A 21,684-nucleotide genomic window follows, 5' to 3' on the forward strand; every position below is an offset into this window, starting at 1 on the left:
CGACATCGTGTTCCAGTTCCCACCAATATCCAGCACCTTCGCTCAGCCATTGAAAAGAAGTGGGACAACATTCCACAGGCCACAATCAACAGTTTGATCAGCTCTATGTGAAGTAGATGTGTGTCTCTGCATGAAGCAAATGGTGGTCACACCAAATACTGATGGATTTTCATTATTGGTCTTAAAAAATAACATTTACTTGTTTTGATAAATTACTTATTGCATTTTATTAGCACAATAAATGTGGCCATAGATTTTTTTTTAAAGTATATCTTTTGAATCAGTTATAGATGGGTAAGCTGACAACATTAGTAAAAGGATGTGCATACTTAAATGGGGCAGAATCATGTGAGTTGTTGTGGTGCTGGTTGACCAGATACACCACATGACCTTGTGTATGTGGACTGCTGCTCGTCGAACATCTCATTCCAAAATCATGGCCATGCATACGGAGTTGGTCCCCCGTTTGCTGCTATAACAGCCTTCACTCTTCTGGGAAGGCTTTCCACTAGATGTTGGAACATTTCTGCAGGGACTTAATTCCATTCAGCCACAAGAGCATTAGTGAGGTCGGGCACTGATGTTGGGCGATTAGGCCTGGCTTGCAGTCAGCATTCCATTTAATCCCAAAGCTATTCGATGTAGTTGAAGTCAGGGCTCTGTGCAGGCCAGTCAAGTTCTTCCACATTGATCTTGACAAACCATTTCTGTGTGGAAATCGCTTTGTGCACGGGGGCATTGTCATACTGAAACAGGAAAGGGCCTTCCCCAAACTGTTGCCATAAAGTTGAAAGCACAGAATTGTCTAGAATGTCATTGTATGCTGTAGCACTAAGATTCCCTGCACTGGAACTAAGGGACCTAGCCCGAACAATGAAAAACAGCCCCATTATTCCTCCTCCACCAAACTTTACAGTTGGCACTATACGCTCGGGCAGGTAGTGTTCTCCTAGCATCCGCCAAACCCAGATTCGTCTGTCTGACTGCCAGATGGTGAAGCAGGATTCATCACACCAGAGAACGCGTTTCCACTGATCCAGAGTCCAATGCCGGTGAGGTTTACACGACCGCAGCTGACACTTGGCATTGCGCATGATGATCTTAGATTTGTGTGCGGCTGCTCGGCCATGGAAACTAATTTCATGAAGCTCCCGACAAACAGTTATTGTGTGCTGAAGTTGCTTCAGAGGCAGTTTGGAAATCGGTAGTGAGTGTTGCAACCGAGGACAGATGATTTTTATGCAGTACGTGCTTAAGCACTCGGCGGTCCCGTTCTGTGAACTTGTGTGGCCTACCACTTCGTGGCTGAGCCGTTGTTGCTCCTAGACGTTTCCACTTCACAATAACAGCACTTACAGTTGACCAGGCAGCTCTAGCAGTGCAGTAATATGATGAACTGACTTGTTTGGAAAAGTGGCATCCTATGACGGTGCCATGTTGAAAGTCAATGAGCTTTTCTGTACAGGCCATTCTACTGCCAATGTTTGTCTATGGAGATGTATTTATGTTTTCAATAAACATTGGAGACCAAATATAGTTTACATGTTGTCAACAATCGAAGCCAACCCCGTCTGTTTGCCACATAGTTGCGTATGCGTCGGTTTTGTTGGTGTTGAAACGTGGCCTTTTAATTTGAAGGTCTTGTCATTACATAGTCACGTGACGTCATCCTGTGTGCTGTTGGCAGAACGAAGATCTGCGAGCAACCCGGCCAACATGGAGAGAAAAGGTAATTGTTATAAAGGCATAAAATACACAATTAATCAGTTTGGTGTTCACATAAAATATATTAACAAACGTGATTTTAGTGTCGTATTTAAAGTTACTGTTTATTCTATCGACGTACTCTTATGTACGAAATGTTTTGTGGAATTGCATGTCCCCTAAACTGAACGCCAGGCACGCACTGGCGCAGCTAGCTAATGCTAACTAAGCTAGTACCATCAACCTGACCCCTTAATTACAATCCATTGATTTAATGTCATTGTAAACTATGACAAAGTAATTGAGTAAACGTGGAGGGAGTCATGTATTTGTTTGTGCGATTGGCATTAGCAGATATTCAGTGAGTGGTGGTTGCACGCGAACATCGCAGTTGTCTCTTTTTAAAAGGACGTTATTGAATATCTTCAACCATTAAGGTAGCTCACTTATGTAGCTAATGCGACCACAATTTAATTTGTCTAACAATGTTTCCTGCGACAATAGTTAGCTAACAACTGTGGCTAATATTAGCTGGCTAATAATTCATTTGCTAGTTACCTCACAAGCCAGCTTTCAAATGTCGTTGGATATCTAGCAAGCACATAACGTTCCTTCCAGTGAGTCACTACATGAAAACAAAGCAAGCTAAATATACTGGTTAACCAGTGAAGTGATGGCTACCTAGATATTGAATACATGTCTTTCATTGCATTAGTTCTAGCTCTTCAAGCGAGGAAGAAGAGGGCAAAAGCGAAGAAGTCCAGCAAGAAGTGAGTCATTCTGCAGTGCACAAACATACTGGTCAACAAACATGTCTTGCTGCGCTACACTTGGATATATCTAATGACACGGGCATTTGTTTTTACCAAGGCATTGAATTAGCTGGAGGCCCGAGGTCCAGTTTCCATCGTGTCCTAAAAAGTACTGACTGACTGGGCGTTGTGGTCTGTGACAGTCCCATTACTACTAGACTACACGTGCTGTCTGTTGCTCTCCACTCCAGACTGTACAGCAGACGTTCTGATTTTGCAATAGCCATCCGTTTTCTACCACACACACCATAACACCTAGTTATTTATTTAGGTTGAAGTACAGTTGCTAGTGAAACTCTCCACACCCCTTGCACAGTCTTCACATTTTGCTGCCTTAAAATAAAAAGGGATTACATTCAAATTTTCCCCTATCGATCTACACAACCTATTCCACTTAGAAATACAAAATGATGTATTGATTGTCTTCACATCCCATAGTTAATACTTGGTGAAGTGCCTTTTGGCAGCTGTGAATTGTACTGAGTAATAATCTACCGACCTTGCGCAACTGTTAGGGCCACATACTGTATATCATTTTTTGGGGTCAAAATTCCTCAAGCTCAGTAAATCTAGTTGGGAATCATTGATGGACAGCAATTGTCAAACGTTGTCTCAGATTATTTTTTTTAAAGCAGATTTAAATCAGGAAGGAGACTGGACCATTCAGGAACACAACACCTCTTTGAAAGCCTTTCTGGTTTGTCTTTGGCACAGAAAAATACAACGTTTTCAGAAGACTGAGGTGTCATGTTACCTGGCCGTTGCTCCTCCCATATTTATTTTGATCATCCTGACAAACTCCCCTATCCCTGCGGGTGATACGCATACCCATAACACGATGCCGCCACCACAACACTTGAAATTACGAAAGGATCTACATTGCGTTCACTCCACATTACTGGCCAGTATGACAAAGTTGAAAAGAAGGCAGCATGTGTTAAATTCCACTCCAAATCATCCATTCTGTTTGCTAAAAGGCCGTTAAGTAATACTGCAAGACAACACGACAAAGACATTTACTTTTTGACCTAAATGACAAACTACGGCTTTGGTTCAAATCCAAAGCAACACACAACCGAGTGAAACCCTCTGTAATTTCAAGTGTTGTTGTGGCAGTATTAGGGGTCTGACCGTATAAACAAAATGAATCATTTTACCCCTCACAATTTATATCACTGTGCCGTTATCACAAAAACAGATGATTTTCTGTGTTATAGCCTAACGAGACAATGGTCTATATAGGCCTGGGGAAAGTTGTGTAAAGATACACTCAGCAATATGACGTAGATGCTGACAGAAAACAGAATAGTGGGTGGACTTCTCTGCTGTTTTTGTTTCCCCTGGTTATGCGTGAAGCCAACATTCGCAGATACTGTGTGAGAGTGAAGTATTGCACCTTGCTCATTTCAATATCCTAGCCTATTCATTGATGATAGGCCCTGCATTCCTGAAGTTGTGAGAAATTGCAAACCAAGAAATTGCAAGATACAGCGTTTGATTGTTGATAATGGGCCTAGTGCACGCTTCTGACTGTCTGCATGGTGGCTGATCTGCCTATATTGATAGATGGGCCTAGTGCACGGCATGGTGGCTGATCTGCCTATACTGATAGATGGGCCTAGTGCACGGTTCTGACTGTCTGCATGGTGGCTGACCTGCCTATACTGATAGATGGGCCTAGTGCACGGTTCTGACTGTCTGCATGGTGGCTGACCTGCCTATACTGATAGATGGGCCTAGTGCACGGTTCTGACTGTCTGCATGGTGGCTGACCTGCCTATACTGATAGATGGGCCTAGTGCACGGTTCTGACTGTCTGCATGGTGGCTGACCTGCCTATACTGATAGATGGGCCTAGTGCACGGTTCTGACTGTCTGCATGGTGGCTGATCTGCCTATACTGTGCCCCTCTCCTCAATCTCCGTCCCTCGCTAGCCCGCCATAAAAGATGCAAGTGTTGGTGTTTTTTGAAGTACGGCAACTAATCAGTGTCCTCCGTTCCAAAAATACTGACTCTTAGGAGTCGATTCCTTGCGGAATTGGGAGTCAAGGAATCAATTATTTTGGAGTCGACTCTCCACCACTACGCCATAGTTGTTGACAGTTGGGAAAATGGCAGAGAGGGGCCCAGGTAAGAGTTAAGAAAACCTGCCTCGGTTTTCTGAAAATATAATCCTGGTCTACTTTTCTTTTTTCAGTGAGACAATAGAGCTCGCGAAATTGTAGTCCTAAAGAAACGGAAATTAGTTACCTCTGGTTTGTTCAGCCATTCCTATGAGGAAGAATACGGTGTTGGGATAAATGCTGAAATGAAGGTCTGAGGTTATCCTCGGCTGATGAGATTTTATACATTTTGTTCTGATTATATAAATAATTTAACATGATTTATGAAGCTTTTTTTTTTGTTGCTTTTTGTTACCTAAATGCTTCAAAATTCGCAGTGATGTTAGCTGATAGAACAAAATGAAATAAGTTCTCCTATGCTTGTGTTTACCACAGACCTTATTTTCAGTGTTTATAAAAAATAAAAACATACATTTCCCTGTAGGCTGTGACCAACGAACTATGACAAAGTTGTTGCCCACAAAAAGACACCATTACCATTTCTCTCTTACATGCCAAAGACACAGCCTACACCTCTCGTCTTTCAGAGGGGTTGAGGGTTCCTGTTTTCATGACACTGACCAGGTGAAAGCTATGATCCCTTATTGATGTCACTTGCTAAATCCACTTCAATCAGTGTAGATGAAGGGGAGGAGACAGGTTAAATAAAGATTTTTAAGCTTTGAGATTGTCTGTGTGTGCCATTCAGAGGGGGGGGGGGGGGGGGGGGGGGGTAGTAGGTGCCAGGTGCACCGGTTTGTGTCAAGAACTGCAACACTGCTGGGTTTTTTATGCTCAACAGTTTCCTGTCTATATCAAGCATGGTCCACCGCCCAAACGATATCTAGCCAACTTGACATAACTTTGGGAAGCATTCGAGACATGGGCCAGTATCCCTGTGGAACGCTATCGACACCTTGTAGAGTGCATGCCCCGATGAATTGGGTCTGTTCTGGGTGCAAAAGGGGGTGCAACCCAATATTAAGGCGGTTTTCTTAATATTTTGTACACCGTGTATGTGATGTCATAGAAAATGCAGCGCATGGTTTGTGGGAAGTTTCTAGAAAGACTTTGAATGATACCTGTCCTTTTGGTTTCCAAAGCAGCAGTTGATTCATTATAGGCTTTGACTGTTTAAACTATATGGCCTCTGGCTAATTTATTCTCTGTAGGCAGAAGGAAAGCTGCGTATCTGGAAATGTCATGAGCTAATAATATCAATATTTACATAGTGACATCACACCTGTGTGTGGTTGTGACTCCACGGCACGCCCAAGGCAGATATGGACGTCTGAATCCATACAGCTGGGCTACTCCTGGGGGTCTGAAACCGTACAGCAGGGCTACTCCTGGGGGTCTGAAACCGTACAGCAGGGCTACTCCTGGGGGTCTGAAACCGTACAGCAGGGCTACTCCTGGGGGTCTGAAACCGTACAGCAGGGCTACTCCTGGGGTTCTGAAACCGTACAGCAGGGCTACTCCTGGGGGTCTGGATCCATACAGCGGGGCTACTCCTGGGGGTCTGAAACCATACAGCGGGGCTACTCCTGGGGGTCTGAAACCGTACAGCGGGGCTACTCCTGGGGGTCTGGAACCGTACAGCGGGGCTACTCCTGGGGGTCTGAAACCGTACAGCAGGGCTACTCCTGGGGGTCTGAAACCGTACAGCAGGGCTACTCCTGGGGGTCTGAAACCATACAGCAGGGCTACTCCTGGGGGTCTGAAACCATACAGCAGGGCTACTCCTGGGGGTCTGAAACCGTACAGCAGGGCTACTCCTGGGGGTCTGAAACCGTACAGCAGGGCTACTCCTGGGGTTCTGGATCCGTACAGCAGGGCTACTCCTGGGGGTCTGTATCCGTACAGCGGGGCTACTCCTGGGGTTCTGAAACCGTACAGCGGGGCTACTCCTGGGGTTCTGAAACCGTACAGCAGGGCTACTCCTGGGGGTCTGGATCCATACAGCAGGGCTACTCCTGGGGTTCTGAAACCGTACAGCAGGGCTACTCCTGGGGGTCTGGATCCATACAGCAGGGCTACTCCTGGGGGTCTGTATCCGTACAGCAGGGCTACTCCTGGGGGTCTGGATCCATACAGCAGGGCTACTCCTGGGCGTCAATGCACTTCTGTTTTTTTGTTTCCATCTGACAGTTACTTGTACTCAGTTAAATTGTTAATTGGTGTCCCAGGTCTACAGTAAATCAGTACCTAATTATATATCACAAGATATAAAGCCGTCAGAAGTAACTGGGTCAGATTATCCCCGTTACGGCAGGTACACATGTTGGTGACTCTTGGCCCTGTCCAGAATGACATTATACCTCAAGTAATCCTATAACACCCATTTTGAATATTGTGAATGATGTACAGTATTTTAGTTCATCCTGTTTAGGGTTGCGAAGGGACGTAAACCTTCCGGTAAATTTGTGTTATTTTTCCGGGAGTTTTCCTTGGGAAGTTAAGCCCGGAATTTTGCTTAAATTCATTACAAAAATTATCTTAACAATGAGCCTTTTTTGTGGGATACGCATGAGGCAATTCTAGGTCTTGTGACATATTTTGGTTAAACTATCCCCAATTCAATGGAATTGCAACCCTCTGCATGCACAGTGCATTTTTCCATCACATGTACAATGCACTCTCATCACATGTACAGATGTTATTGAGCCCACAGTACTACACTGTCTGAGCCAAGGACTACATGCTTTCTGGTAAGTTTTGATTACAATACTGGGTGGGGTGAATATATTTTATTACATGCGTGATTTTTCGTTAATTAGTAAATAGTAGCCTACAGCAAAGTGTGTTGAAATCATTTTTAACTTGTTGATCATTTCTGCTAGTTAGTTTTTGCTACCATTTGGGGTTTAGCTAGCTTGAGCCTGCTAACTGAGTGTTAATTCACCTGTTTCCATACATGTTTCATTTTAAAACATTTATCTTGCAAAGGAGTTTAATCTAACTGCTTAACTATTAATCTGTACATGGAATTGTGTGTATATATATATTATTTTTTTACTAATTTGTTTCTAATCCTTACAGGAAAATGCCACAGGAAAATGCCACGGGACTATCTGATGTGTGGAGACATTTCACTGCAGCTAATGTAGAAGGAAAATCTGTGGACATTTGCAAATACTGTGGCAAGTCATGTGAAGAATGCAACAAAGATGCAGAATCATCTGGTCAAGTGAATACAGTTCCCTCATCGCTCACAACAAGCAAACTCTGACAAAAGTCCCTCTACTTCTATTCGAGGTGAAAATGAGTATCCCATCTGGTGCAGAGATCAACAAGGCCTATGGCGTCATCACTACCATGTCTCTCCACCTTGGCCTGGATGAGGGCAAGGTTCTTGGCAGTCTGGCGAAGTTCACTTCAAAGCAAGGGCTTTGGGATGGAGATGCAATATGGCAGTCGTGCCAACATCTCAGCCTCCTGGTGGAAGGGACTTTGTGGATCTGAGGCTCTATCCCCTGTTCCCTCCATCCTCCAAATCCCACCAACATCAGCTGCCTCAGTGCAACTAGTCCTTGTTTGGGAACACACACACACCAAAGCATGCAACAGGCTGACCAGTAAAAGGGTTGAAAAATTGGTGGCCATCTGGGCAAATTTGAGGTTTTTGAGCCTGACAACGAGCCATCCTCAACAAGGTTGGAAAGTGACAGTGAAGATGGAGCCTCAGTCTGATGTTCAAGAGGTGGACTTTGAGGAGGTCCAGGGAGAAGACATGGAAGCCTGAGAGGAAGACAACCAAAGCTTTACTTTCTAGACTATCATTTTACAGATGTAGAGTCGTGGCCAAAAGTTGAGAATGACACAAATATTAATTTTCACAGTTTGCTGCTTCAGTGTCTTTAGATATTTGTCAGATGTTACTATGGAATACTGAAGTTTAATTACAAGCAGTTCATAAGTGTCAAAGGCTTTTATTGACAATTACATGAAGTTGATGCAAAGAGTCAATATTTGCAGTGTTGACCCTTCTTTTTCAAAACCTCTGCAATCTGCCCTAGCATGCTGTCAATTAACTTCTGGGCCACATCCTGACTGATGGCAGCCCATTCTTGCATAATCAATGCTTGGAGTTTGTCAGAATTTGTGGGGTTTTGTTTGTCCACCCGCTTCTTAAAGATTGACCACGTTCTCAATGGGATTAAGGTCTGGGGAGTTTCCTGGCCATGGACCCAAAATATCGATGTTTTGTTCCCCGAGCCACTTAGTTATCACTTTGACTTATGGTAAGGTGCTCCATCATGCTGGAAAAAGCATTGTTCGTCACCAAACTGTTCCTGGATGGTTGGGTGAAGTTGTTCTCGGATTATGTGTTGGTACCATTCTTTACTGTTGGCATAACACCAGACTGATGGTAGCTTGTCTTCTCCGGACAAGCTTTTTTCCGGATGCCCCAAACAGTTGGAAAGGGGATTCATCAGAGAATTATATTTTACCCCAGTCCTCAGCAGTCCAATCCCTGTACCTTTTGCAGAATATCAGTTTGTCCCTGATGTTTTTCCTGGAGAGAAGTGGCTTCTTTGCTGCCCTTGACACCAGGCCATCCTCAAAGTCTTCGCCTCACTGTGCGTGCAGATGCACTCACACCTGCCTGCTGCTATTCCTGAGCAAGCTCTGTACTGGTGGTGCCCCGATCCCGCAGCTGAATCAACTTTAGGAGACGGTCCTGGCGCTTACTGGACTTTCTTGGGCGCCCTGAAGCCTTCTTCACAACAATTGAACCGCTCTCCTTGAAGTTCTTGATGATCCGATAAATGGTTGATTTAGGTGCAATCTTACTGGCAGCAATATCCTTGTCTGTGAAGCCCTTTTTGTGCAAAGCAATGATGATGGCACGTGTTTCCTTGCAAGTAACCATGGCTGACAGAGGAAGAGCAATGATTCCAAGCACCACCCTCCTTTTGAAGCTTCCAGTCTATTATTTGAACTCAATCAGCATGAGAGAGTGATCTCCAGCCTTGTCCTCATCAACACTCACACCTGTGTTAAAGAGAGAATCACTGACATGATGTCAGCTGGTCCTTTTGTGGCAGGGCTGAAATGCAGTTGAAATGTTTTTGGGGGATTCAGTTCATTTGCATGGCAAAGAGGGAATTTGCAATTATTTGCAATTCATCTGATCACTCTTCATAACATTCTGGAGTATATGCAAATTACCATCATACAAACTGAGGCAGCAGACTTTGTGGAAATTAATATTTGTTTAATTCTCAACTTTTGGCCACGACTATGTTAAATGTTTTGGGGAGATGCGATGCCTTTTGTTCAGTGAAATCATCCCATGTGAAGAGTTAACTCATTTAATTAGTTCAATTCGTAACTAAATTATATATATATTTTTCTATTGGAATGATATAATCATTTGCAATTGTCTACTTATGATAAGGTAAAAGGTTTATGTTTCTGTCTCCATATGATAAATATATCCAATGCAAAAAAAAGCTAAATTTTAAATGGTATTAATATTAATTTGAATATATTCCTGTTAATTACCACGGAAAGTTTCCACCTCCAGAATGTTCCCCAAAATGTGCAACCCTAGTCCTGTTATAGAAAAGATTAAGATTGTGGTTGAACCCCAACAGCCGAGCCGACCCACACTATGCCATCACACATGGCAGACGTCCTATGTTATGTAATGCCTATCTGCTGTGCTGCTATATTTATAACAGCAGGAGAACGATGAGGTTCTCAGCACAGGTTAACTGAAGCGTGACGTTATGGATGGTGGAAATGCCCTGCCAATTAAGGCATTATCAGAGCTTATGTCAGTTTCTGCTAAAGAACAACGGTCTCTGCACCCAGAACAACACAGCCTGGTCTCTGCACCCAGAACAACACAGCCTGGTCTCTGCACCCAGAACAACACAGCCTGGTCTCTGCACCCAGAACAACACAGCCTGGTCTCTGCACCCAGAACAACACAGCCTGGTCTCTGCACCCAGAACAACACAGCCTGGTCTCTGCACCCAGAACAACACAGCCTGGTCTCTGCACCCAGAACAACACAGCCTGGTCTCTGCACCCAGAACAACACAGCCTGGTCTCTGCACCCAGAACAACACAGCCTGGTCTCTGCACCCAGAACAACACAGCCTGGTCTCTGCACCCAGAACAACACAGCCTGGTCTCTGCACCCAGAACAACACAGCCTGGTCTCTGCACCCAGAACAACACAGCCTGGTCTCTGCACCCAGAACAACACAGCCTGGTCTCTGCACCCAGAACAACACAGCCTGGTCTCTGCACCCAGAACAACACAGCCTGGTCTCTGCACCCAGAACAACACAGCCTGGTCTCTGCACCCAGAACAACACAGCCTGGTCTCTGCACCCAGAACAACACAGCCTGGTCTCTGCACCCAGAACAACACAGCCTGGTCTCTGCACCCAGAACAACACAGCCTGGTCTCTGCACCCAGAACAACACAGCCTGGTCTCTGCACCCTGAACAACACAGCCTGGCCTCTGCACCCTGAACAACACAGCCTGGCCTCTGCACCCTGAACAACACAGCCTGGCCTCTGCACCCTGAACAACACAGCCTGGCCTCTGCACCCAGAACAACACAGCCTGGCCTCTGCACCCAGAACAACACAGCCTGGCCTCTGCACCCAGAACAACACAGCCTGGCCTCTGCACCCAGAACAACACAGCCTGGCCTCTGCACCCAGAACAACACAGCCTGGCCTCTGCACCCAGAACAACACAGCCTGGCCTCTGCACCCAGAACAACACAGCCTAGTCTCTGCACCCAGATCCAAATATTGTCACGAGACTTCACATTATCCTAGATACGCAAAGAGTTCTGACAAATCATTTTTGTATTTTTCTAACAATGGTTTTCCTCACTGGAGTCACCCTATGTATGTGAATAACTTGAGTTTATTTCTAGAGCAGTAAGGCAGTTAGCTGGCTGTCACACTGCTTCGAGATGTCTTGGATGGAAAGGGCAACAGTCCTGTATCAAATGTCAGTGTAAATGCCAAGGCACTCATCTCGAGGGGGAAAACGTTTGTCATCCATGGGAAAATTGATATTTTTATGAAAGATGTGGTAAAATGTAATACTGCGAGACAATATTAAAGAAAAGACAATAAAGACATATTACGATGTTATGTTAAAATCCGATAATCGATATGATATTTTGTTCTTACTTTACTGTAGTTACTGCATCACTCATACTACTGTCCTTCAGGCAGCCAGCCCACCTCAGGGGGACAGCGTCTCAGTAGCAACCTGAAACAGAGGCCTCTATGTTCTAAAAACAGTGCTTTCAGGAAGTATCCATGCCCCTTGTCTTATTCCATGTTTTGTTGTTACAGCCCGAGTTCAGAATTGATTACATCCATCTTTTTTTTCTTTCTCTACCTATCTACACACACAATAACCCATAATGATAAAGTGAAAGCATGTTTTTAAAAATTGTAGAAAATCTATTAAATTAAATACAGAAATATATAATTTGCATAAGTATTCACACCCCTGAGTCAATACTTTGTAGAAGCACCTTTGATGGCGATTATAGCTTTGAGTCATCTTGGGCATGTCTGTGTCAGCTTTGAGTCGTCTTGGGCATGTCTGTGTCAGCTTTGAGTCGTCTTGATTTGGGGATTTTCTCAAGCTCTGTTAAATTACATGTGGCGCAGGGGTGAACAGCAATCTTCAAGTCTTTCCACAGATTTTCAATGGCATTCAAGTCTGGGCTTTGGCTGGGCCACTCAAGGACTTTCACATTCTTGTTCTGAAGCCATTCCAACGTTGCTTTGTGTCAATGTCCTGTTGGAACGTAAAATCTTCGCCTGAGTCTGTTTGCACTCCGAAGCAAGTTATCAAGGATTTGGTTCCATTCATTGTTCCCTCTAGCCTTACCAGTGTCCCAGTCCCTGATGCTGAAAGCATCCCCCATAGCATGATGCTGCCACCACCATGCTTCACGGTAGGGATAGTGTTAGATGGGTGACGAGCTGTCCCTGGTTTTCTCCAGACATGGCGATTTGCATTCAGGCCAAAGTTCCATTTTATTTCTCATTAGACCATAATCTTCATGCTTGAAGTCTCTCACATGCCTAATTGCAATCTCCAAGTGTACTGTCATGTACCATTTTTCTCAGGAGTGGCTTCCATCTGTCCTATAAAGCCCAGATGGGTGAAGTGCTGTAGAGACTGTTGTCCTCCTGGAAGGTTCTCCCATTTTAGCCAAGGTACTCTGTAGTTCTGTCAGTGGTCATTGGGTTCTTGGTCACCTCCCTGACCAAGGTCCTTCTTGCCCGGTTGCTCAGTTTGGTCAGACGGCCAGCTCTAGACAGAGTCTTGGTAGTTCCGTATTTTTTTATATTACCCAATGATGGAGACCACTGTGCTTTTGGAAACTTACAACGCTATAGACTTTCTATTTTTTACTCTTTCCCCAGATATATGCCTCATCAACATTCTATTTATTTTATTTAACTAGGCAAGTCGGTTAAGAACTAAATCTTATTTACAATGGCTGCCTAGGAACAGTGGGTTAACTGCCTTGTTCAGGGACAGAACGACAGATTTTTACCTTGCTAGATCGAATCCCCGAGCTGACAACTTTTCTGTTACTTGCCCAATGTTTTAACCACAAGGCTACCTGCCACCCCTATCTATCTCGGAGATCTACGGACAATTCCTTGGATTCCATGGTTTCTGCTCTGACATGCACTGTCAACAATAGGACCTTTTTATATAGACAGGTGTGTTGCTTTTTACAATACGTCCGAACAGTTGAATTGGCCACAGGTGGACTCCAATCAAGTTGTAGCGACGTCTCCGGGATGATCAAAAGGCAATTGGATGCACTGCAGCTCAAATGGAGTGACATAGCAAAGGGTGTGAAATACTTATGTAAATACCACTTCTGTATTTTATTTTCAGTACATTTGCAAAATTGTCTAAACATGTTTTCAATTTGTCATTATGGAGTATTGTGTGTAGGTAGGTGGGAAAAGTATTTTTAATACGTTTTGAATTCAGGCTGTAACACAAAAAAATGTGGAATAAGTCAAGGGGTGTGAATACTTTCTGAAGGCACTATGTTCTGTTATTGTTGTTTTACCGGCATAACATTCATGTGTGTCTTCCAGGCATCCTGCCCACCCTAGGGGGACAGCAGCCCAGCAGCAGCCCCAGCCAGAGGCCTCTCCCCAGGAGCCAGATGAGCCTGAGGAGATCCTAGGCTCTGATGACGAGGAGCAGGAAGACCCCAACGACTACTGCAAAGGTGAATTGTCCTTATATACACTCAATGTCCTAGAGATCTTCCAGGAAGTACCCGAGACTCCACTCGGTTGCCACGGAACTCGGATCTGGGTGAAAATAAGTGAAATACCGACAGTATCCAAAATTATATTTGAAGAGTTCCAGAATTTAAATGCAAATTTCACACATTTACATTTTAATGAAATAAAAGCTTAAATTAAAGATCCCAGAAATGTTCCATACGCACAAAAAGCTTAATTTTCTTGTGTAGATATTTGTTTACATCCCTGTTAGTGAACATTTCTCCTTTGCCAAGATAATCCACCCAGCTGACAGGTGTGGCATATCAAGAAGCTGATTAAACAGCATGATCAATACACAGGTGCACCTTGTGCTGAGGACAATAAAAGGCCACTCTAAAATGTGTAGTTTTGTCACATGACACAATCCCACAGATGTCTCAGGTTTTGAGGGAGCGTGCAATTGACATGCTGACTGCAGGAATGTCCACCAGATGTTGATTTCTCTACCATAAGCCGCCTTAAACTTCGTTTTAGAGAATTTGGCAGTACGTCCAACCGGCCTCACAACGGACAGCTGATGAAACTGAGGAGTATTTATGTCTGTAATAAAGCTCTTTTTGTAGGGAAAAACATATTCTGATTGGCTGGATCTGGCTCCTTAGTGGTTGGTCATATTGCCACCCATGGCTGCACCCCTGCCCAGTCATGTGAAATCCATAGATTAGGGCCTAATTCGTTTATTTAAATTGACTGATTTCCTTACATGTACTGTAACTCAGTAAAATTGTTGCAATTGTTGCATGTTAATATTTTAGTTCAGTATATATATCACATAATTAGTCCTAATAACAAAATAATGAATGTTGAACTTTTCTTCTGTCATCAATCTCCCTCTGCTGCGTGTCTAGGTGGCTACCACTATGTAAAGATAGGAGACCTGTTCAATGGGAGGTACCATGTGATCAGGAAGCTGGGCTGGGGACACTTCTCCACTGTGTGGCTGGCCTGGGACATACAGTAAGAGCTTCTTCTCCTCTGTTTCTCTGTCAATTAACACACATGTAACGGTGGATGTTTTCTTTTGAGCACATTTTGAAATGGCACTGTATTGGCTCACAGCCATAAGTATTGGACTATATAAGGAATAGTGTGCATTTGAGACAGAGAGACTGTCTTCTGTGTCAGCTTGACTGACTTGACAGTCTGTGTTGTAGGCTGAAGCGGTTTGTGGCTATGAAGGTTGTGAAGAGTGCAGAGCATTACACCGAGACAGCCGTGGATGAGATCAAACTGCTCAGATCTGTGAGTACTAACTTAACAGTCATTTATACCCAACATGACATCAGCCTGATGTTTTCATCTGTAAAATGCCTCATTTTGTTCTCCTTTTATTTTCCTTTCAGACACATTTGTTCTGATTTAAGTTTTTTTTTTTTTTCCTGGCTTTGCTTCGTAGGTGAGAAACACGGACCCTGACGATCCCAAGAGGGAGATGGTGGTTCAGCTACTGGATGACTTCAAGATCTCCGGCGTCAACGGGACTCATGTGTGCATGGTGTTTGAGGTGCTAGGGCACCACCTACTGAAGTGGATCATCAAGTCCAACTACCAGGGCCTTCCTCTGCCCTGCGTCAAGAGCATCATACGCCAGGTAGCTAGTACCAAGAGCAACACGCGATGGGTAACTAGTACCAAGAGTGATGGGTAATTAGTACCTTGGCTACCCTAATCACAGAATCCAGTACCAAATATTGCTCAATTTCACATTAATTTAAACAATGTGTGATGAGAGACAGCTGTTTCTTCCATAAGTGTTTGAAGGTTTTACTTGCAATATCTGTGATATGTGGTTGTTTTATCTACCTTAATTGAATGCCCTGAAAGTAAATCACGTTGGATAAGAGCGCCTGCTAAATGACGTTGTGGTAGGTTCCTTGTTCCTAGTCAATCATTTGCTTATTGGTGCAATCAGACAATATCTTTTAAGTAAATCAATCAAAGACCTTTATTGATGCAATTGCAGACAGAAGTTGACAACGGGAACATGGCGCTTATGTTCCCCAGTAAGTTCTGCAAATTAGGAAAGGGTGCGAGTTGCTTTAATATGCTTGCAGTCGAACCCCTAGTGATGTAACTGCATACATCAACATCTTCTACTCATGAGACCAAGCCCATGCATATACAGTTATACAAACTTGCAGGAGAGAACAATAGTTCCAGTGTTTTCTAAGGGCTCAGCAGTAATTTGTCCACTCCCCAAGTTGCTTTATAGTGGTATGTCTGACTAGTCTCTTATCTCTTTCACTCCCCTGCAGGGTTCTGTGTCTACGAATCTCTTTTAGCCTTGAGGCGCTTTCTCACAGACACCCTGTTTTGACTGCAATAACTCACACATCTCTCAGACCGTTTCTTATAAGAAGCAGAGACTAGAAAAGAACTGTGGAACAATATTAAGCATAATCAATTATTATAATACCTCAAACATTTGGTCCAGCCCCTATCATGACTCCAAGGTGACCCCCCCCCCCCCCAATCATTGACTAAAATGTAACGTTATCCAGGTTCTTCAAGGCCTGGACTACCTTCACACCAAGTGTGAGATCATCCACACTGACATCAAGCCAGAGAACATCCTGTTGACGGTGAATGAGCCCTATGTGAGGAGGCTGGCCGCGGAGGCTACGGAGTGGCAGAGAGCAGGGGCTCCCCCACCCTCGGGGTCCGCAGGTAGGTGCTATACCCACATTACAGACGGTGTACTGTGATGCACTGCTCTACTTCCAGTTTATTGGGAGTTCCTGCTTTTTTCTGGGTTTGGGCACAAGGTTATTAGTGTTTTGTATTCTTACTTGGTTCTATTGTCTCTTTTCAGTCAGCACAGCGCCAGCTCCAAAAGCAGTAAGTTGCCTCTGCTTGAGATTTGTTTGTTGTTGTTACTGAACCCCTGTTGTTGATACTGAACCCCTGTTGTTGATACTGAACCCCTGTTGTTGATACTGAACCCCTGTTGTTGATACTGAACCCCTGTTGTTGATACTGAACCCCTGTTGTTGATACTGAACCCCTGTTGTTGATACTGAACCCCTGTTGTTGATACTGAACCCCTGTTGTTGATACTGAACCCCTGTTGTTGATACTGAACCCCTGTTGTTGATACTGAACCCCTGTTGTTGATACTGAACCCCTGTGGTTGATACTGAACCCCTGTGGTTGATACTGAACCCCTGTGGTTGATACTGAACCCCTGTGGTTGATACTGAACCCCTGTGGTTGATACTGAACCCCTGTTGTGGTTGATACTGAACCCCTGTTGTGGTTGATACTGAACCCCTGTTGTGGTTGATACTGAACCCCTGTTGTGGTTGATACTGAACCCCTGTTGTGGTTGATACTGAACCCCTGTTGTGGTTGATACTGAACCCCTGTTGTGGTTGATACTGAACCCCTGTTGTGGTTGATACTGAACCCCTGTTGTGGTTGATACTGAACCCCTGTTGTTGTTGTTAATACTGAACCCCTGTTGTTGTTGTTAATACTAAACCCCTGTTGTTGTTCTGTCTGGCTCACTGTTCGTCTTCCTCTTCTTCTCCAGGTGGCCAAAATGTCCAAGAACAAGAAGAAGAAGTTAAAGAAGAAGCAGAAGCGTCAGGCGGAGCTATTGGAGAAGTGCATTCTGGATCTGGAGGAGATGGAAAAGGCTCCGGGGAGGGGAGATGAGGAGGAGGAGGATGATGAAGAGGACCCAGAGTCTCCAGTCTCTTCCAAACAGCAGCGGCCATATTGTGCTCCTCTCAGACAGGTTTCCTTACAGGAGATAGCCAGCCAAGACACAACCTGTGAGTGTCTGGAATTCAACTCATTACAACTTTATTGTCCCTCAAGGGGAAATTGGTTAGATTAGTCTTTTTCAATCATGGGCCTGGAGATCCACACTGGGTTGTACAGGCTTTTTGCTCAGCACTGATGCACCTGACTCAACTAATCTACTCATTATCAAGCCCTTGATTAGTTGAATCAGCTGGGCTGGGACAAAAACCTGCACACCCAGTGGGTCTCCAAGACCAGGATGAAGAAGAACACAGAATCAGACTAATTGGAAGGGAACTACTAGTCCAGCCTCCACTATATCTAATGTGTTATTTTCTTGTTTACCCAGCGTACATTGCGGGTGCGGCGGTGACGCAGTTCGTACCAGAAAGCATAATAACTGAGGTAGAGGTGAACTTTAACGGCCTTCATCCTGAGGAAGAGGAAGATGAAACAGAGAGGAAGGCACAGTGGAAGGAGGAAGACCAACACAACGGTAACACAGACCCAGCAGAGGATCACTGTCTTCTTCAGGAGTCAAACCCACAGGAGTCAATATTATCAAACCCACAGGAGTTAAAAAAGGTGTCAAATGGTCAGGAGTCTCCACCTCCTCAACCCGTGTGTAACGGCCTGGTGTCCCCAGAAACAGAGGAGCCTAAGACCCCAGAGAGTGAGGAGGGGAGTGGAGCACTGCACAGGAAGGTGACTCAGGTAAAGAGAGAAGCATCTGAGATGGAGTCAACAAGCTTCAGGGTACGGGAGGAGGAGGAGGAGCTGTCACCGGAGGAGGAGGAACAGAAGAATCAGGAGGAAGTCACAGAGGAGGCGCAGGATAGGAGTTGGGAGGAGGAGGAGCAGAACAGGAGTCATGAGGAGGAGGAGGCCACAGAGATGCTGGATAGCATCCAGTATGAAGGGGAACAGGAGAGTCTGAAGGATGGTGAGTAGACCATGATGTTGTGAACATTACGCTGCTATGCAGGGTGGAGCACATGTGTTCCTAAGCTGAAAAAAATGTAGGAGCACAATGAAAAATATTTGATGTAACAACGTTTTCTTTGTAGTAACTGTGTAAGAACGGCGTTCAGGAATCTGCTCTGTGTATTTTCCATGGCACCGCAGGGCTCCTCTACCGTGCAGGGCTCCTCTACCGTGCAGGGCTCCTCTACCGTGCAGGGCTCCTCTACAGTGCAGGGCTCCTCTACAGTGGAGGGCTCCTCTACAGTGGAGGGCTCCTCTACAGTGGAGGGCTCCTCTACAGTGGAGGGCTCCTCTACAGTGGAGGGCTCCTCTACAGTGGAGGGCTCCTCTACAGTGGAGGGCTCCTCTACAGTGGAGGGCTCCTCTACAGTGGAGGGCTCCTCTACAGTGCAGGGCTCCTCTACAGTGCAGGGCTCCTCTACAGTGCAGGGCTCCTCTACAGTGCAGGGCTCCTCTACAGTGCAACAATTATCATCTGGGTGCTAATTTTTCTAGGCGCACCGTTGCTCCTAAATAAAAAAAGTCAGGTCGCACTGCAAAATATTGAAGTAAAATGGTCTCACTTTAGGGCCCCTGCTATGTGGTGGAGCTGTCTACATGGCTATATGTTTATCTCTAGCGACACAACCAGAAGGTTAGTTATGATTGAACAAAGTCATCTCCTCATCTGCGTTTTAAGTACAGTAGTTTGTGTTCGTCCTTTATTTTACTGTCAGGTCAGTGTTGAAATGGCTGGTTGTCTTCCTCCATCTGCCTTTCCCTTTCCGTCTCCATCTGCCTTTCCCTTTCCGTCTCCATCTGCCCTTCCCTTCCCGTCTCCATCTGCCCTTCCCTTCCCGTCTCCATCTGCCCTTCCCTTCCCGTCTCCATCTGCCCTTCCCTTCCCGTCTCCATCTGCCCTTCCCTTCCCGTCTCCATCTGCCCTTCCCTTCCCGTCTCCATCTGCCCTTCCCTTCCCGTCTCCATCTGCCCTTCCCTTCCCGTCTCCATCTGCCCTTCCCTTCCCGTCTCCATCTGCCCTTCCCTTCCCGTCTCCATCTGCCCTTCCCTTCCCGTCTCCATCTGCCCTTCCCTTCCCGTCTCCATCTGCCCTTCCCTTCCCGTCTCCATCTGCCCTTCCCTTCCCGTCTCCATCTGCCCTTCCCTTCCCGTCTCCATCTGCCCTTCCCTTCCCGTCTCCATCTGCCCTTCCCTTCCCGTCTCCATCTGCCTTTCCCTTCCCGTCTCCATCTGCCTTTCCCTTCCCGTCTCCATCTGCCTTTCCCTTCCCGTCTCCATCTGCCCTTCCCTTCCCGTCTCCATCTGCCCTTCCCTTCCCGTCTCCATCTGCCTTTCCCTTCCCGTCTCCATCTGCCCTTCCCTTCCCGTCTCCATCTGCCCTTCCCTTCCCGTCTCTCTCTCGCGCTTTCTGGGGATGCAGCCAAACTAGCAGCGGGAAACCTCCTGGTCAACCCCCTGGAGCCACTTAATGCAGGCAGACTGAAGGTCAAGATAGCGGACCTGGGGAACGCCTGCTGGGTGGTGAGTATCTGTGCAGACGACCCAAGAGATTTCCTGCTTAAGTCTACCAGGCATTGATGTTGCCTTGCCTGCTTAGTTGAGTTTGCCTGATGCAATGGAAAATGGCCAACCTCCAGATAGACTCACTGAAATGCTCACTCTTAGACCCTGATCTGAGTAGAAACAGTAGTTAGTAATCCCGTTGACCTGTGTCTCCTCCGCAGCACAAGCACTTTACAGAAGACATTCAGACGAGACAGTACCGTTCTCTAGAGGTGCTCATTGGGTCTGGCTACAACACACCAGCTGACATATGGAGTACAGCCTGCATGGTAAGACTGGACAACAACCACTTACACACTTTACATGCATATATACTGAACAAAAATATAAACGCAACATGTAAAATGTTGGTCCAATGTTTCATGAGCTGAAATAGAAGATCACATAAATTGCCATTAGCACAAAAAAAAGTATCTTTCAAATGTCGTGCATAAATTAGTTTACATCCCTGTTAGTGAGCATTTCTCCTTTGCAATAGATAATCCATCCACCTGACAGGTGTAGCATATCAAGAAGCTGATTAAACAGCATGATCAATACACAGATGCACCTTCTGCTGGGGACAATAACAGTTCACACTAAAATGTGCAGTTTTGTCACACGACACAATGCCACAGATGTTTTAAGGGAGCTAGCAATTGGCATGTTGACTGCAGGAGTGTCCACCAGAGATGTTGTCAGAAAATTGAATGTTAATTTCTCTACCATAAACTGCCTCCAACGTCGTTGTAGAGAATTTGTCAGTACGTCCTCACAACCACAGACCATGTGTAACCACGCCAGCCCAGGACCCCCGGCTTCTTCACCTGTGGGATCGTCTGAAGGAGTATTTCTGTCTGTAATAAACACCTTTTGTGTGGAAAAACTCTGACTGGGCCAGGCTCCCCAGTCGGTGGGCCTATGCCCTCTGTCGTAGAATTTTCTGTCATTTAATGTGAAGACTATATTATCAAATCAATTCTCTATGTAATTCCGTATTTCAAAGAATCACAGAATAGTAATTACCTAGGAAGTTGGGGCACCACGGAAAAATGTTTATAGTTTCAATTTCCCTGACTAACTGTTAATGTATTACCTCATCAGTCTAATTACTGAACGTCTCAAACTCTTGGATATCTGCACAAACCCTACATAGATCATGAATCAGCAATATACAAATTGGATTAATTATTTATTTACTAACTAGGTTAATAATCACACAGAATTACATGAACACACACAATAGGTCATACATTGGTTACTAACATGATATAAATAAAAAGTCCCTAGTGGACGAAACCCGATATGATGCTTGGTAGACAAAGGAAAGGGGAGGGGACAGCAAGAGCGGGGAACTCAGAGCTGATAACTAAACTCATAGAAATTACTAATACGTTGAACATGAACAACCGCTCATTCGAAAATAAATTGCAATTTTACATATTTACGAGTGTGTGCCTTTGCTGT

At 45.1% G+C, this 21,684-nt stretch overlaps 1 protein-coding gene across 2 annotated transcripts in view; it reads left to right on the top strand.

Annotated features, from left to right (window-relative positions):
* Positions 1–1,652: 1,652 nt before the first annotated feature.
* Positions 1,653–21,684, top strand: part of LOC129829490 (SRSF protein kinase 1-like) — a 35,736-nt gene continuing 15,704 nt past the window's right edge. Inside the window, exons 1-13 of one of the 2 annotated variants that reach the window (XM_055891197.1) lie at positions 1,653–1,729; positions 2,420–2,474; positions 13,747–13,883; positions 14,793–14,901; positions 15,099–15,186; positions 15,341–15,535; positions 16,446–16,611; positions 16,757–16,782; positions 17,477–17,720; positions 18,041–18,634; positions 19,244–19,309; positions 20,096–20,196; positions 20,400–20,507. In XM_055891197.1, coding sequence (XP_055747172.1) covers positions 1,717–1,729; positions 2,420–2,474; positions 13,747–13,883; positions 14,793–14,901; positions 15,099–15,186; positions 15,341–15,535; positions 16,446–16,611; positions 16,757–16,782; positions 17,477–17,720; positions 18,041–18,634; positions 19,244–19,309; positions 20,096–20,196; positions 20,400–20,507 — 1,902 coding nt within the window. In that variant the 5' untranslated portion in view covers positions 1,653–1,716. The remainder of the gene's footprint in view (positions 1,730–2,419; positions 2,475–13,746; positions 13,884–14,792; positions 14,902–15,098; positions 15,187–15,340; positions 15,536–16,445; positions 16,612–16,756; positions 16,783–17,476; positions 17,721–18,040; positions 18,635–19,243; positions 19,310–20,095; positions 20,197–20,399; positions 20,508–21,684) is intronic. The other variant, XM_055891198.1, reaches the window with a different exon arrangement.

Source organism: Salvelinus fontinalis, chromosome 31 (assembly GCF_029448725.1).
Source record: "Salvelinus fontinalis isolate EN_2023a chromosome 31, ASM2944872v1, whole genome shotgun sequence".
NCBI classification, from domain to species: Eukaryota; Metazoa; Chordata; class Actinopteri; order Salmoniformes; family Salmonidae; genus Salvelinus; species Salvelinus fontinalis.